The 17571-nt window shown below is 45.5% G+C and overlaps 1 protein-coding gene across 1 annotated transcript; it reads right to left on the bottom strand.

Moving 5' to 3' along the window:
- Window positions 1-5026: 5026 nt before the first annotated feature.
- On the bottom strand, window positions 5027-17571 carry Cfap20 (cilia and flagella associated protein 20). Its single transcript, XM_004663503.2, has 6 exons — window positions 17242-17571; window positions 8372-8451; window positions 7252-7363; window positions 6519-6707; window positions 5882-5992; window positions 5027-5451 (listed from the first exon to the last, which is right to left on the bottom strand). The coding sequence occupies exons 1-6, from the start codon at window positions 17323-17325 to the stop codon at window positions 5446-5448; spliced, it is 582 nt and encodes a 193-aa protein (XP_004663560.1). The 5' UTR covers window positions 17326-17571; the 3' UTR covers window positions 5027-5445.

The following is a 17571-nucleotide window of genomic DNA, read 5'->3' as shown; positions in this document are numbered from 1 at the left end:
CAGATATAGGAAGGGCACCTATTTTATTAATGTGTTCACATACTTTTATTCAAGAATGAGAACTGGGCTATTAACTATTAATATATATAGTAACACAAGAGAGTGACCAAGTGAGAGATGGAGAGAGAATAAGAGAATTGGTGTGCCAGGACCTCCAGCCACCAGTCAAACTCCAGATGTGTGCACCATCTTGTGTACATGTGCAACCTTGCGCATGCATCACTTGTGCGCCTGGCTTACATGGGACCTGGAAAGTTGAACATGAGTCCTTAGGCTTCACAGGCAAACACCATCTCTCTACTCCTGTTTATTTATTTATTTATTTTGAGGTAGGGTCTCACTCTAGCCCAGGCTGACCTGGCACTCACCCTGTAGTCCCAGGCTGGCCTTGAACTCACAGTGATCCTCCTACCTCTGCCTCCCAAGTGCTGAACTAAAGATGTGCACCACTATATCCAGCTTCATATTGTCTATGAATCCATCATGGGCATGCTATTCTTAGGATACATCTGTGAAACACACAAACCTTGGTATTTCAGCTTTTTACCCTCAGCCTCAGGAGACTTCAGCTAACATGCAACCATGTGATAACTGGCCAATAGCCCTCACAGCCAAGGCAGAGCCAACTCTAGTCCTTGAGATAAGGGGATGCCAGCATAAGGGAGGCCAGGGCTGGCTCAGGACTCCTATAAAATGAGCTGGGGTTCTTGCTCCTGTCATTACTGCAGTGGCCACCCCTTTCCTCATCAGTAAAACAAGAGGTGTGGGAATGCAGGCAAGATGAGCTCCAAGATTTTTGTTTGTGTTTTTGGTTTGTTTGAGGTAGGGTCTCACTATAGCCCAGGCTGACCTTAAACTCACAGCAATCCTACCTCTTCCTCTAAAGTGCTGGAATTAAAGGCGTGTGGCCACCACAGCGAGTCCTCGGACAGAGCTTTTAGGGAGAGCCAGTGCAGGTTCAGGGAAATCATTTGCATCCCTGGAAAGTGCTACAAGAAGTCTGGCCTGCCAGCAGCCAGTCTCTGAGGCTGGCTACAGAGGAAGCAGTCACTGGGCCAGTGGCTAATAGGGCCAGGGCAGGCCTCCATTGGGAAGTCCCATTACACTGCTTCCGCTTGGTGTTCATCGGGAAGTCGCATTACACTGCTTCCGCTTGGTGTCCATGTCTAATAGGGCTGGGACAGGTCTCCATCAGGAAGTCGTATTACACTGCTTCCACTTGGTGTCCATGTCTAATAGGGCCGGGCCAGGTCTCCCTTGGGAAGTCGCATTGCACTGCTCCTGCTCGGTGTCCATGTCTAATAGGACCAGGGCAGGTCTCCATCGGGAAGTTGCATTACACTGCTCTCCCTTGGTGTCCATGTCTAATAGGACCAGGGCGGGTTTCCATCGGGAAGTCGCATTACACTGCTCTCACTTGGTGTCCATGTCTAATAGGACCAGGGCAGGTCTCCATCGGGAAGTCGCAGTGCACTGATCCTGCTCGGTGTCTATGTCTAATAGGGCCAGGGTGGGTCTCCATCGGGAAGTCACCATTACATTGCTCAGCTTGGTGTCCGTCAATGAACACTCTCATTTAGAAGGCAGCTCCGCCCTTCTAAAACACAATGACTTCCAGATAGCTCCATAATGCAGCTCTGCCACTCCAATTACAATCCCAGACACACTGGCCCTGAGGGACTCGTCTGCTTCAGAGGCCTGCTCTCCCTGTGCTTCCTCCCTCAGCCTCTCCACAAGCTGTTTTCTGGTGAGCTGGAAACCAAAGGCAAGGCTGTACTGAGGTTGATGGAGCTGTTCTGTTGGCCCAGCTCCAGCCTAGATAATTAATATCCATCATCTTCAGGATCCTCTTACTTCCTCTCAGATGGGTATGCGAAGCATCTTGGAAGTAAGCAGTTGTGGCCTGCCACCCTGAGGAGGATGGTGAGGTAACCCCAGGGTGAGCCGATGAAAGCGAGGAGTTGTACTGTTCCTCTGCACGTCCAGGAGCCCTTCACTGGCAGCAAGAGATGCAGAGCTAACTCGGACTTCCGTGCCCCCACAAAAGCATTTCATCCCTCAGTAGATTCCAGATGGAAGGGGAGATTTCCCCACAGTGGTCAGAGAAAAAGTTCAGTTGAAGTCAATGACCACCCCACCCCCATGCATGTCAGGGATTCCCTCTGTATCCTAAAGCCAGGGAGACAGGAGCACAGCACCCTGCATGATGCAGCGACCTTCATGTGGTGGGGACCAAACACTCAACCAAAGCTAGCTGATGGGAGGAAAGGATTTATTTGGGCTTAGTCTTGGGAGAAAGCTTCATGATGGCAGGGGGAAAGATGGCAGAGCAGAGGCTGGACATCACGTCCTTGCCACACACAGCAGGTGGGAAACAGCAGCAGGAGAGTGAGGTGGTCTATAACACCCCTAAGTCCACCCACAACAACACACCTCCAAGAAAGCTCTGCCTCCCGAATTGCAACCAGCTGAGGACCAAGTATACAAAACACATGAATTTACGGGGGGGACATCTGATTCAGACCACCACACTGCATGTAAATGAAAGCTGATATGCCCAAGTGCAAAGTGGGCAACACTCTTATTTGACTCAGTTGTTACCTGGTTTTGGAGTGCTCAGCGATGAATGCTGAACTGACAGGGATTCTCCTAAGACGCAGCATCTATGGACAGTGCGCCTCTGATCTCCCTGGTAGCACAGGAAGGGGAGCATTGTCATAACTGACCCTGAAACCCAGGACCCTGACAAGTGAGCACTTGGTGATGGGCCCATCAGGTAGCAAAGGAGTGAGCACACTTTTACCCACCTCCATTGCTCCTGTCCTCCGGCCTCTATTTGGCCACACTTGCCTCCAGAACTTTGGAGGATAAGGGCTTTTTTATCTCTCAAAAAACAAATAGTTTCTATTTAGAAATTAAAAAGCGGGGTGGTGGTGGAGAGATGGCTTAGTGGTTAAGCACTTGCCTGTGAAGCCTAAGGACCTTGGTTCAAGGCTTGATCCTCTAGGATCCACATAAGCCAGATGTACAAGGTGGCAAATGCATCTGGAGTTCGTTTGCAGTGGCTGGAGGCCCTGGAGCGCCCATTCTCTCTCTCTGTTGCTGTCAAATAAATAAACAAACAACAACAAAAACACCACAGAACTAGTAATAAGAAATCTCAGAACTTTTTTTTTTAAGTTAGGGTTTTCTATAACCCAGATTGGTCTGAAAATTACTATGGTGCTAAAGATAACTCTGAACTTCATATCATCTGAATCCACCTAAAGTACTGTGATTAACAGCACACACCACCATGCCAGGTATAGGCAGTGCTGGGGATCAAACCAAGGGCTTCATGCATAGTAGGTAAGCATGCTGTATCTCCAGACCAGAACTTTTCACCATCAACCAAAGTCAAAATGGCTGGCATCCAGGAATCAAGTCTCATTCTTGAGTGATGAAATCAAATCCAGAAGTGATGAGGAGCACAGGAGAATGGCTTTTTGCTTTGGAATTTTGCTTATTTTTCAAGAGGTAGTGTCGAGAGGTATGGTCTTATTCTAGTCCAGGCTGACCTGGAATTCACTATGTAGTCTCAGGCTGGCCTTGAACTTATACTGATCCTCCTATCTTGGCCTCCCAAGTGCTAAGAATAAAGGCATGTGCCACCAAGCCTGGCCTGGAATTCTTATAATGTATTAGCCTTTAACCTTTTTTTCGTTCTTTTTTAAAAATTTTTAATTTATTTATTTGCAAGCAGAGAGATAGAGAGGAGACAGAATGGGCACACCATGGCTCTAGCCATTGCAAATGAACTCCAGGTACATGCACCCCTTATTCATCTGACTTATGTGGGTACTGGGGAATTGAACCTGGGTCCTCTAGCTTCATAGGCAAATGCCTTAACCGCTAAGCCATCTCTCCAACCCAGCCATGGGAGGTGAGTGCTTTGGCCACTGCGCCATCTCTCCACTCTTCTTTACTCTATAAAGTATTCAAGGGCTGGAGAGATGGTTTAGCGGTTAAGGCATTGGCCTGTAAAGCCTAAAGGACCTAGGTTTGATACCCCAGAACCCACATAAGCCAAGATGCATGGTGGTACATGTGTCTGGAGTTTGCTTGCAGTGGTTGGAGACTCTGGTGTGCCCATTCTAATAAATAAATTATTTAAAAAAATTAAAGCATTCCAAGGCAGGTGTGGTGATGAACACCTTTAATCCCAGCATTCAGGAGGCAGTGGTAGAAGAGTCACTGTGAGTTTGAGGTCGGCCTGGGATTAGAGAGAGACCCTACCTTGAAAAAAAACAAAATATTTGGGTGCTATACAATTTGTTCTGCTGAGACAAACAGCTCTGCACCAGTTCTGAGTCCTTGAAGATCCCCCAGGCATGTTGGCATATGCTCTACTCTCCCCAAGTTGCTTTTCCTCCCCAGATATTATACACAGTAGAGTTGCATCATATAAAAGTCCTAACCCTTTTGCAAACTTAACTATTTGTGCCTAGCCACATAAAAACCAAGTCAAACCCCAAAGCAACAGTGTCCATCATTCCCCTCAACCATCATATGCCCTAAACAGTGGGAACGCTACAAGAGCTGCAAGGATTTGGCTCGCCTGTCAGGTTCTAGTATTCTCCTAAGTCCCTACACTCAAATTAAGTTTTTCATCTGGGCATCTGTTCAAATGCTGGGGAATCCTACATTAGCTGAGAACCACATAGGGTTGTAACACTCTAAAAGGGGTCTAAAAGCAATCTGAGCCAGATGTCATTTTGTGTTAAGCTCACCTTAAAATCTAACCCTTACTAAGATCATTCTACTGGTCACATCCTGTTTTGTTTTCTCATCAGCATATTTTGAAGTTGTTTCGCTTATCTCTAAGGGCTCCAGGCAAGCTGCTTCACGCATGAAAAATATGGCACAGGGGCACCACACGCCTATAGTCTCAGCACTTGGGAGGCTAACACAGGAGGATCACTGAGTTCAAGACCTCCCTTGACTAGAGTGAGACTTGATTGGGAAGGGAGGGGGAAACAGAAACAAATTTACAAAGCAAGAATATAGTATTTTATTCATTCTGATTATGAGTATTACACAACATATACATATACTTAGGTAATATATAAAAAAGAACAAACTGCAGGAAGAAATATTGGTCTGAACTGCCTTGCAGGACATATTGAATTCTGAGTTCATGGTAAATATATCTCCCCACACATCAGGGCAGGCAGCAGAGGAAACCCCAGAGGTGTGTGTCATTCAAAGCACTGCTTTTCTCCCACTTACAATGCAATTGACAGAGTTATGGTATGGTCACTGGTGTCTACAACATGGGACACTAAGTAGTATGAACCATAACACAGTGAATTAATATAAATATGGTTCTTTGCATTGTCTCCATATAGTTTCCTTGTAAAACTAAGAGTCAGCATCAGGGTCTATCTCCCTTGAGTTGCACTCCAGTTATTGCTGAAGGGGAAAAAAACAGAAAAAGAGGCATTAGTTTAAGTTGTTAAAAAAAAAAAAAAACACACACAAAAAAAAACAGACGGTCAGTGTCATCAGCTTCCTACTTCTGGTGATATCTGGGTTATGGGGAATGCATGCATGTCTGAAGCAAGCACCCACCACTGTCCAGGGGTACCTATTGTTTATAAACATGGGGCTGCCCAGAGTGAGGACATTCTTGCAGCAAGAGGCCTTTAGAGGGAGAGAGGAAGGGGCACTGCAGTGGAGGGGACAAAGGTTAACAGATCCCAGTCTCATCCCCGCCCTGGCATTGATATGTTGAAAGAACATTTAAGAGGCTGTGGTGTAAAGGCATTTCTCCAAGTGTCTAACCAGGCCAGTGGCCAAGTTCTCCGACTAAAGCATGCTCAGAGACTCTGAGGTGCCTTACCTTGGCCTTATTCTGAACTGGGAGATACAGTTTGAACTCTGCTGGCAGCTCATCTTCTGAGTAGAGTCTGTCTGAGAAGTAAACCCGTCGGATCCGACAGTTTGCATGGATCTGAGAAGGCAAGACTTATTTAGACAGGATCGATACAACTCCTCCTTTCCTAATATCCCAGTGTCCCTCCCATAGCACATCATCTTGTTTTTTATTTTTTTTTGGGGGGGGGGCACTATCCTTTGGTGACTGAGGGAATCTGGGTTTTACTTCATTTATTTGAGTGAGAGAATGGGTGCACCAGGGCCTTCAGCCACTACAAATGAACTCGAGACACATGTGCCACCTTGTGATCTGACTTATGTGGGTCCTTTGGCTCTGCAGGCAAGCACCTAACTGCTAAGCCATCTCTCCAGCCCAGCATATCATCTTTGCCAGCAGCTTGGCTTTGCTTTGGGATGGATTCCAGGAAGTGAATTTACCTTATATCTGAGCAGATTTCTGGACTTTTTTGAAGTGAGAACACCCTGGGCAATTACTTGGGAACTTTAGCCTGAAACCCTCACTGTTCTGCCCTTGGGCCATAAGCCTACCAGGCTGAGTGCACTCAAAGTTCCCAGTAGGTAATGTGTGGCAGGCACAGTACCTGTACTCTCAGGGTCTCAATGTAGTTTGTTCCATATGCCCGCCGGGTGAAGTCGGATAAGTTGAACTGAATCTGGTTCCATCCGTCATCCAGCCGCATGGGCATGGTGCAGATGAAAGGCTTCACACGGGTAGTGCTCTGATAGTTACTTGCTCGAAACCTCCGACGAACATTCTTGTCATCTAGTACCTACAGAACACAGAGAAGAAGGGCCATGTGAATTCCATGTCAGCAGGACCAGATAACCTTGTTAAGACAACAACCATAGCCTGCTTCCCAAGGCCAAACTCAGACAGGTCATATATTAGTTGCAGATGGCCTGGAAATAGCAAGTTTATCTTGTTTGTTGCCAAGAGAACACAAGCTGCTTATGACAAATGATGCACCTAGCAGGATCCATGACCACATGAAAATGATTTTATGTTTTCCCCCTTAAAAATTCAAAAATACTCAAGTAGAAGCAGTGAGTATTAAAAAACTATTCCCCAATTAATGCAATCCTTAAGCGGTTGGACTTTCTAGGTACTGTTTCTCTAGAAACTTGACATTAACTTTTGATTATAAGCAGCAAATGTTTACCATCATAGAAAGAGCTGTATGGAGCTTAGCAGAGGTCAGGAAGAAGAAATACAGAAGGATGATGCAATTGCAGTGCCATCCATTACTTCTTGAAGTAGAAAGGGTATCCGTTTGGTAGAGCCGAGCATGGGTGCAATACTGTGCACTTACTCACCTGTACTTCAAAGGTAAAATATTTCTTCAGGTTTTTGATAATCATAACAAGGAAAGGAAGCTTAATTCCCAGTGTCTTCTTAGGGTCTGCAGGACATGTGATATATGTGGTGCTGTTGAGAGGAAATACCAATAAACACATTACTTGTTTTTTTCCCCCTTTGTGATATGTACACCACCACACAGGGCCCAAGGGGAAAACCTGAAAAGCCAATTTCACAGACTCAGATGCATCAGCCAATGTGTCATTTGACCATTAAGCCAGTGAATGGCTTAAGTCAGAAGGCTGAAGCAAGAAGACAGCTGGAGGCCAGGAATTCAAGGTCAGTTTGGGCAATAATCAACAGCCAAAAAATGCTGGGCTCAAACAAAAGCTGATACCAACAGTGAATATCTAAAAAACAAAGTTAGATAGGTGGAAAGTGGGAAGTCCTTTCCAGCAAAAGAAAAGAAGTCTTCAATTCTGGTCCAACTCAACTATGAAATGATAAAAAAAAAAAAAAGAGAGAGCTGGGTGTGGTGGCACATGCCTTTAATCCCAGAGCACTGAGGAGGTAGAGGAAGGAGGATCGCCATGAGTTCGAGACCACCCTGAGACTACATAGTGAATTCCAGGTTAGCCTGAGCTAGAGTGAGACCCTACCTCAACCCTCCCACCCCCAAAAAAACCCAAAACCAAACCAAACAACAACAAAAAACTAATGGGGAGGTAATATGATGGAGAATGGAATTTCAAAGGGGAAAGTGTGGGGGTGGGGAGGGAGGGAATTACCATGGGATATTTTTTTTATAATCATGGAAAAAGTTAATAAAAATTTAAAAATTAAAAAAAAACACTGGCTATTCACTGGGTGATTCCATACTCTAGCTAATATTAATAACATGATTATCACTTCCAATGTGCTTACTACTATGCTGAGCATGGTTCTAAGTGTTTCACACATAGTCACTTGTCTAACGTTCCTAATAACCCTCAATGAAGGTAGGTTGCTATCATATGAGGAAACAGGCAGGGGGAATAAGGAACAGCAGTGTCAGCAGCACAGCTGGACGCCACACAGGCAGTCTCTGTAGCCTGTGCTTGGTGGAGCACACCTGAAAGAACAGAGCTAGCAACCTACCTAACATTTGTCCCTTCGATCTCCAGCACCAGGGACTGGATATCATTGTCAGTGATTCTTTTGATGTGGCCATTCCGTACCTATAAGGAAGAAAATTAGTCAGTATTGAAATATTTGGCAGCAACCTTACAAAGATTTTGAAAGCAGAATGGGACCATTTAAAGAAAACCCCAGTAGCCCAAGGCACATAACATGTTAAGTTTGTGTCTCAGCATGTCAAAGCCTGTATGTGAGGAAGCCATGCTGTTCCCAGGTTCCCATCAATGACCTCAGGAATCCCAGGGAATTTGGCAATCTGCAAACCAGCATTTCTTTCTTAAAAAATCAACTCAAGCCAGGCGTGGAGGTGCACACCTTTAATCCCAGCACTCAGGAGGTAGAGGTTAGGAGGATCGCCAAGAGTTCGAGGCCACCCTGAAAATACACAGTGAATTCCAGATTATCCTGAGCTGAGTGAGACCCAACCTTGAAAAACAAAACAAACAAAACAAACAACAACAACAAAAAGCAAAACCTCAATTTAGATTCAGCTAACATTTACTATCTACTCTATATCCCCTTCCAGAGCAACACTAGCAATTATAAGGTAAGTGATATGACTGCCATAGTGGCCAAGGACTATAAAATGAGAGACCCTAAGTAGGACACTCTGGAGTAACCACATTTTGCACTAAAGGTATCTTCTTTGGCCACAAAGGTCAACAAATACTGTGTGTATCACTGAGAAGGAAAGTGGCTACAAAAGGGCAAAATGATTCCCCCAGTTGTACACGGTGGTGCCCTCTGTAATCCCAGCTACTACGGAGCTGGGGCAGGAAGACTGGATTTCAGGCCAACCTGGGCTACACACATACCCTGTCTCAAAACAAAACAAAAACGACCTTCCAGATTTACTCCTAATTCATGCTTTCTTTCTTCCTTCTTTCCCTAATTTATACTTAACTTTTAAGTATGCATTCCTGTGCCACACACACATCACTATTTCCAGACCCGTGGCTTTTTCCTTCTGATTTCTTTCCTGGGCTCATGTTGCCTATACTGCCTAACTTAGCACTTCATCTATCATACCTTTACATATGGTTTGTTGCATATATACAAGAGGCACATGAGGAAGATTCATATTCAATATTGATTTCATCTCTCAAAATATTTAAGCTGAAACAAGTATTTCCAAGTACTGAGCACCTAATGTGGACAGGGCAGACGTGTAAAGATACTTGGAAGCTGTGAGTGAGTGTTCTACCATAGAAATGATAACCAGACACAGAAAAGGAGACCTGACAAAGACACACGCCTTTTTCTAGGTAATATGAAAACAGCTGTGTTGGGCTGACATAATCAATGACTAAATCATACTGACTAATGCTCCCTTGTTCATTAATCAGCCTTTCATTACTGTTTTATTTTCCATTAAATCTGCATTATAGGGAGAGGGCACCAGGTTGAATCTGTTAGTATTTTTCCACACAGACCATCAATAATACAGTACTGTTTTACAGATTAGACTCTGGGCTCTGTCTACCTTGTTCTTCAACTACACAAAAGTAGGGAGCTCAAGTAAGAGGAGGACTCAAATACTAAGCATCCTTTGTATCTGCTACAGAGTACAGCATACTGTGCTAGGCATGAGCTAAGTGTTCAAGTATGCTGCCTTCTGGGATCTGTCACCCTAAGAGCTGGCATATATGAGTAGGTTCAAGGAGGGATTTAAACATTCCTGGATAACGTATCCACCTCCACCGTGGGGTATTTATTGTAGGAAGCTGGAGATCCTGGGGAGCGTCACAAAGCCCAGGAGGCTGCCAACATGAAAAATGCCTTCCCACAAAACATCCTTTGGTGCCATTGTCAGAGGCAGAGTGCTGGGCTAGATGGGCCTGGAATCTCTGCCAATGGAGCATTTCTCAGGATCTCAAGACACAAACGTCACATTGAAATGCTTCTCAAACAAAGCCAGCCACATTCATGCCCTCCTGCTTTGAATTCTTGGCCTCTTTCCAAGGGAGATTAAGAGCACAAAGCCTCAAGTCTGTAGAATATGCCCACACTGTCCACCTCGTTCACAATACTCCCAACCAGAGCAGCAATCTCTCTCCTGTATCTTCTGTGGAAAATCAAGCAGACTTGTTGGTGAAGGAAGAACCAGCCAAGAAATTTAAGTAACAAGAGGCAGCTCTGTTGATAACAGCTGGCAGTAATCCAGTAAGACACAAACACTAATTTTATAACAGATCACGAATTAATCTCAGTAACATAAAGTGTCTTTCCTTAAAAGGTATCTACTGCAAAGGTAAACTGGAAGGGCTAAGAATAATTAAAGGCAACATGTTGATATTTGTCCAATATCATTTTAAATAATGGCCTCAAACCTAACCCCTCAGAGAGCTCTGCAGCCAGAATCAACAAGAGGCCTGACCTTCAGCTGCAGGAAGACTAGCCCGATTTCACAGGGAGGAAGTGTTAGGGAACCTGCCCTCTGCCCATCTAGTCTGCATAAGAGGCTGGCTTCACTAGAACACTCCGGCAAATCTGACCTACTCATCTTCACAGAAGGAAACAATACTTTCCATCATATGCAGAGGCCAGAAGTGCATAAATTCTAGTAGTCCTAGGCTCTACCCACCCCAGAGGCAAGCTAACTTAACTGGTGAGTGGGTTTGATTTTCACCTTTATACAGTCCTTTTCAAAGGGTGGCAAATACAAACTCACTGCAAGCAAGAGTGTAGTAGAGGTGATGAATCAAGAATAAAAGCATTCAAAGATAGGAGACTTCCCACACCTCTTTTCTACAGTTTTCAAATGAGGAGCAAAGGGGCAAGGGGAATGGTTCTTGGGGGAATGCTTCTAACCATTCCGAAATCACCAAATTAAATTCCAGGGGCTGAAGTCAGGGTGTGGCACCACCATGCCAGTAATTCAAGCACTTGGAAGACAGGCAGGAGAATAGAGGCAAGTATGTTCTACATAGTGAATTCCAGGCCAGTGCTGACTACAAAGCAAGACTGCCTCAAACACAAAAACAAAACAAGACACAGGCTGTCACTGCCTTCCATTGTGCAGGTCCTTCCAGGAAGCAACCCCTCCCCCACTCGCATCAGAAAATGGGCAATTTCCTTTCCTAAGCTCCTTCTGGTTCACAGGTCACTAGGCAGGCCTGGTTTGGGATGAAGATAAAATGAACTTGCTTGTAATTAGTCCACAAGATAGGCGCAGATTTTATTTAACTTCCTCTAACTGAGAAAGCAGTCTGCCTCTGGTCTTTCTCATTCATGACACAGTCTCAGTATCAAATGTGGCTTCTGAATGCTTTTTTCTTTTTCAGTGGCTGGTTAATCTTCATTGTGAATTGACTGGATTTGGAATAGCCTGGAGACATACCTCTGGGTGTCTGTGAGGGTGTTTTCAGGGAGAGAAACCACCCTGAATGTGGGCAGACAATATCCCATCGCCTCACTCACTGAATAAAGAAAAGGGCAAGTCTGCTTTCTGCTTCCTGGGCTGCCCAGATGTGAGAGTCCCAGCCACATGCCATGACCATGCTCTTGCCTTGATACCATCGTACCATGATGATCTTAAACCATGAGAAAACATACATCTTTCTTCCCTTCAGTTACTTCTGTTGATACCTGGTCACAGCAACAAGAAGAGTTTAAGTTTCAGCCAGGTGTGGATGGCTCATGCCTGTAATCCCAGCCCTTGGGTGGCTGAGGCAGGAGGACTATTTAGGTCTCAGGCACTCTAGGCTATATCTTTAGTTCCAGGCTAGCTAGGGCTATAATGTGAAACCCTGCCTCAAAAAACTAAAGTGGGGGGAGTAATGGGTTTCTTTATGGCATTTTCATGCATATACACCATCATACCTTGTTCTTAATCATGCACCTCCCCAAGTAAATAATTTCTTACATGGGTTCTGGGGACTCAAACCGAGGTCCTTGGGCTTTGCAGGCAAGTGCCTTAACCGCGCTAAGCCATTTTCCAGCCTAATAGTTTTATTTCTTAAGAGGAAAGCTGTGTCCTGCCCATGAACTGGAATTATGTAGGAGCTTCCAAAGCCAGGTCACTGGCAGAAACAGATGATAATGGTCCTCAGCTCCAGACACCAACAGAACAAACTTCCAAGCCCATCTCAGTCACTCTCCCAGGCTTTCCACGGTTGCTGGGCAACTAATACAGAACACTGATTATTCCCCCTCAGTGTAAGCCCCAGGGAGGAGGGTCAAGTTGAGGGGGGAAAATACTACAGTAATAGGGAGGAAGCTGGCCAATCTCCACATTTCTAGAGCACTTTAAAAATAACACATGAGCTGTACTGTCCCCTCCCCCCACTTTCATTTTTTTTTCTCCACCCACTCATCCTGGAAGGCAGCTGAACCCAGAGCCATCTGGCATCATGGTCTTAATGACACATGTTCCAATTTACATTAAGCCTTTATAGCTGTCCATTGCAGCAGGCAAGTGTCTGCTCAGGGTGAGGGGGCCAGATCCATGTCAGAAAACAGGCAGAGGGAGCCCTCTGTGGGGAGATAGGGGCATAGCTCCAACTCAAGGCTTTCCTCCTTTCACTACATTACTGGACTACATCCACAGCTGACTGGCAAATACAGTCATATCACAACAGCTCCATAGTTAGCAGATATGCCTTGAAAGGGCACAAATACCCGGAACTCATGGCCTTTTCCACTCACGGTAAAAGCTATTACTCAGACTAACAAAGACCAGCAATGGGCTAACACACAGAAAGCAAAAATCGTTTTACTTTCTCTCCAAATGATATTCATTTAACATATACTAACAGGGTTGCTAATTAAAAACTAGAGTCTAGAAACTTTTTTTTTTTTTCTACTGGAGAGGGAGTTTATTCATCCTTGAAATGAAGAAAGGGCAGAGAACTGTTAATACTATGCATTAACTAATATCTAGTTTGGAAATAGGGAGAAACAGTAGCAAACGAAAGAAAGATTAGGTGGGAGAAGAGAAAGAAATAGAATTCATGGATTACTTATCTCATGGAAATTTAAAGACAGTACCAGTGAAGACAAAAAATAAGCAGTATTTTACACAGATCTGACTGGGAACAGAACTTCCCAGTACTCACCAGAAGTAGCAGTGTTAAAATGTGTAAGAGCTGCTGTCCCAGAGTTAAGAAACATTAATGTGGGCTGGAGAGATGGCTTAGCGGTTAAGCGCTTGCCTGTGAAGCCTAAGGACCCCGGTTCAAGGCTCGGTTCCCCAGGTCCCACGTTAGCCAGATGCACAAGGGGGCGCACGCGTCTGGAGTTCGTTTGCAGTGGCTGGAAGCCCTGGCGCGCCCATTCTCCCTCTCTGCCTCCTTCTGTCTGTCACTCTCAAATAAAAAAGAAAAAAGAAACATCAATGAATCCCCTAATTCTTCTAACCTCTTGGTTTGAAAACTTCAAACTTACCTTGGCTTGGAAGATCACTATTAGGAACCGTAGTGTAGCCAGACCTTAAGCTAAATTCAAGTGTGCAGAGAATGAAGCAGAAGTTCTCTGAGTGGCTAATAAGCTTGCAGAGTCAAGCAGTCGCTGAGGCACTGTCTGTCTCCTTTGAATTGTGACTTAAAACTACTAAAGACTTCGAGGAGCGGGATAAGGGCTAGGGACCAACAAGTGCAAAGGGTTAGGTGAAAGAGAATGAGGCTTCACGAAGTAGGTTACTGTTAAGGGGAGAGGGAGATTTGGTGAAGTAAGCCCGGACCATAAGCAATGAAGCCCAAGACATGGGGTTCTGGAGTTGGAAAGTCACAGATCAATCAATATAATAAAATATATTCTATTTTCATATTTGAATTTCACAAGTCTTGCTTATTTGTTTGTTTGTTTTTTAAGGTATGGTCTCACTTTAGCTCAGGCTGATCTGGAACTCACTATGTAATCTCAGGATGGCGCTCACTGTGATCCTCCTACCTACCTCTGTCTCCTGAGTGCTGGGATTAAAGGCATGTGCCACTATGTATGGCTAGAAGTCTTGTTCTTTTTTTTCTTTTTTCTTTTTTAATTTATTTTAAAGAGAGAGAGAGAAATAAGGAGGGAGGGAGAAAATGAGTATACCACGGCCTTTCGCCATTGCAAACAAACTCCAGATGTATGCACCACCTTGTGCATTTGGTTGATATGTGTGGGTACTGAGGAACTGAATCTGGGTCTTTAGGCTTCACAGACAAGTGCTTTAACCGCTAAGCCATCTCTCCAGCCTGAGACATTATTCTTAAAAAAGATATTATTCTTTCCTTTAAGGAATGTGCAGTCAGCAATGCAAATTAGGAAGCTGCTATACAGTGGGATGTAGAGCGCTAAAGGCAGCATACAGGTGATCCCATTTGAAAATGACTAACTTTATGTTGAGATTGGAAGGAGATGGGATAGGAGAGGTTGCCAGTGTCCACGTGGCTGATAAGCCACACTTATGACCCTAGTGAAGTTTGCAAATTCAGTGGTATTGTGAATATAGCATGTGCTTCTCAGATTCCTAAATCAAAAGCCTAAACTGAAGCCAAACCTAGTTTTTCAAGATTTTCACAGAAACCAAATAGACAAACTCAAAAGTCAAAATAGTAAATTCATGTGCAACATAAGTGACTCAAAACAGACACCACAGGCAGTAGGTAGTACCTAGTAGCACAGGGCCAACCCATGTCTAGGTCAGCACAGACAGCCCCCTGTGCCGCTACTCAACAGTCAAACTCCACCCTTATTTTAGGTCTGCCTTATTTACTTCCTGGGATAGGGGAAGTGTTTTCGCTAATCTGTAGCTTTCCAGGTCCACATAGTGCCCGTCACTCAGAAACTGCTCATGAATCTTTCATAGGTCTATCAATTCCCAGAATTTCCTTAACTGGGCTGGATTCCCAGTCACTTTCTCATAACTTCCTACTGTGGCTGGGGAAATGCATGGCACAAAAAAGCCAATGGCCTAAAGTGTTCCCTTTTCCTCCCGTCTCAGGGGAGAAACTGCTCTCCCCTAAACACTCTTCAGTATAGTCTAAATAAAAGTTAAAAACACATAATTAACTTTTGCTATTGGGAGTGTTGTTCTGAGTTTTCTTTGCCAAAATGTCTATTTAATTTGTTTCTTGTAACCCTGACAGTGGATCTAACAATGTTTCTTATGTGTTTATGTCATCAGGGTACCACCGACCTCTAGTGGCGTGGCGTTGTTAAGGAACACAATGCACCATGGTTACTTTGCTTTCATATTCCATGTGTAAACATGTTGACTAGTCAAAAAGCACATTTGAAAAACCAAACACACCACAAAAGATCAAAACCAACAAGGTTAATTGGGCCTCTAATAAAACATCACTTCACAGGAACTGAGGCCTCCCATGAAAGTTCTCTCTTAGGGCAAACCTCACCTCTATTTCAACTGCCTTATACTGACACTTCATGCAGTTCAATTTGCAAGTTCAACTCACACACAAGACTGTTCTCTCCATGTCTTCTGACTGCCCATACCTGAGGCAAGTGACCATGACTGGTAGGCTATCATCCTTACAAAGTTCCCAAGTACACACACTCACTCTGGGGTCTATTCGCAGAGGTACAATTTCAGTTTACAATGCTTCAAATTCATTGTGAGCAAAACCACAGAACTGAAAATCTTAGGAACATAGGAAAAAGAAAGCTCAAAGGCCTACTTTCTCTATGTAATCCTCCACATTAACTCTAGCTTATGGACAGAACCCTTTTTAAGAGAAGTGTGGTGAGACTGCTCATGTGTCAAAGGCCCGCCTGTGTTATGTTCAGATCTTTCAACTACCTTACCCAGATGATGCTGAACATGCCTCCCTGAAAGCTGATCTCAGAGCACAGCACTGCCTCGTGGTGACAAGCAGAAGGCTGTCTGTGTGCTCTCCCAACCTTATGTAGCCCAAAGCTCTCATCTGTGGATAAGGGAAGACATGAAATTGTTTTGGCTTCATTTCAATAAATGTTACTTACTTTAGCCTGTTCCGCGGGTACCTCTCTAAAAACCCCACTCTTATTTTCACCTGTCTCCATCCTTCCTTGAACTAAAGTGACTATAAATCACCTGGCTTCCACATCAGAACTTTCTCTTTAATTCGTATTTTAAAAATGGCACAAACTGGGAATTTTCATGAGAAATCAGTTACCATGAGAATAAAATGCAGACCAACTCAGACTTAACATCTCAGAAAAGTCGACAAGGTCATCATCTTCTGAGGGTGGTGAAAATATCATCTAGAGGATGAGGGAACAAGCCAGGAAGCCTGCAGTGGGCTCTGAGTTTATGACTTCAGACAAGACTTTGGCAATCACCACGTCGAAGTTTTCCCGATGGAGAAACCCAGCATGGGGGGACAAGTATGCACAACTCTCGGTCCCGGAAAGTGGAGAAGGTGCCAAAGGCTGGCTGGTTCAGGACCAGCAAAAGGAAGACAACGAATGAATGAAGGCGCAAGCCTGACTGACCCGTGTGGCTCTGTCGGTGCGCCTGAGAGTCTGGAACAAAGGCACTGTGTCTCAGACACCAGCACACAGCCTGGCACAGAACAGAACATCCGTAAACAAGTGTGGGTCGGGGAACAGGAGTTCCCTGCCTCTGAACGTCCCAAAGCGTCCTCATTCGACTCTACAGCGCAGGGGATCCCTCTATACTGGTGGAGCACCCGAGGCTCAGAACCGACCCAGCCAGTGGGTGGCGAGGGACCACCGGGCTGCCCACAGCGCGGCCACGCCCACCCCACCTGCAGCCGTCCCCATCTGAGGAAGCCCTCCCTCCCGCCACACCGGGCCTCGGTGGGCCAGGCTGGGGGACGGAGCGGCCTGCCACGCTCGCAGGGTCCCCACTCGGCACAAGTCCCCGCGCCGCCGCCGCCTGCCCTGACCTTTTTGTCCCAGATCTGCAGGGGCTTGCTGCCGATGCTGTAGAGGATGGAGAGGAAGCCGCTCTGGAACGTGTTTTTGAACATCTCGCCGGCCGCCTTCCCGGAGGGAGGGGCAGCCGCGCTAGGCCCGGGACGAGTGGACACCAGCACCGAGTGGCGGAGGAAAGCAGGGTCGCTGGTTACAGAGAAAGGACGCCGCGCTCCCGACCTGCAGCCGCCGACGCCCGGGCTCGGCCGCGGAATGCTTGGGTCCGCGAACTGCAGCGTCCACACAGCCACGTCTAGAGCGAAGCCTCGGCAACTGCCGCCCGCGCCGCTCTCCAGCCTTAA

The sequence above is a fragment of the Jaculus jaculus genome, chromosome 1, assembly GCF_020740685.1.
Source record: "Jaculus jaculus isolate mJacJac1 chromosome 1, mJacJac1.mat.Y.cur, whole genome shotgun sequence".
Classification (NCBI taxonomy): Eukaryota; Metazoa; Chordata; class Mammalia; order Rodentia; family Dipodidae; genus Jaculus; species Jaculus jaculus.
The sequence above is the reverse complement of the archived record's forward strand: the minus strand, read 5'-3'. Positions and strand labels throughout refer to the sequence as shown.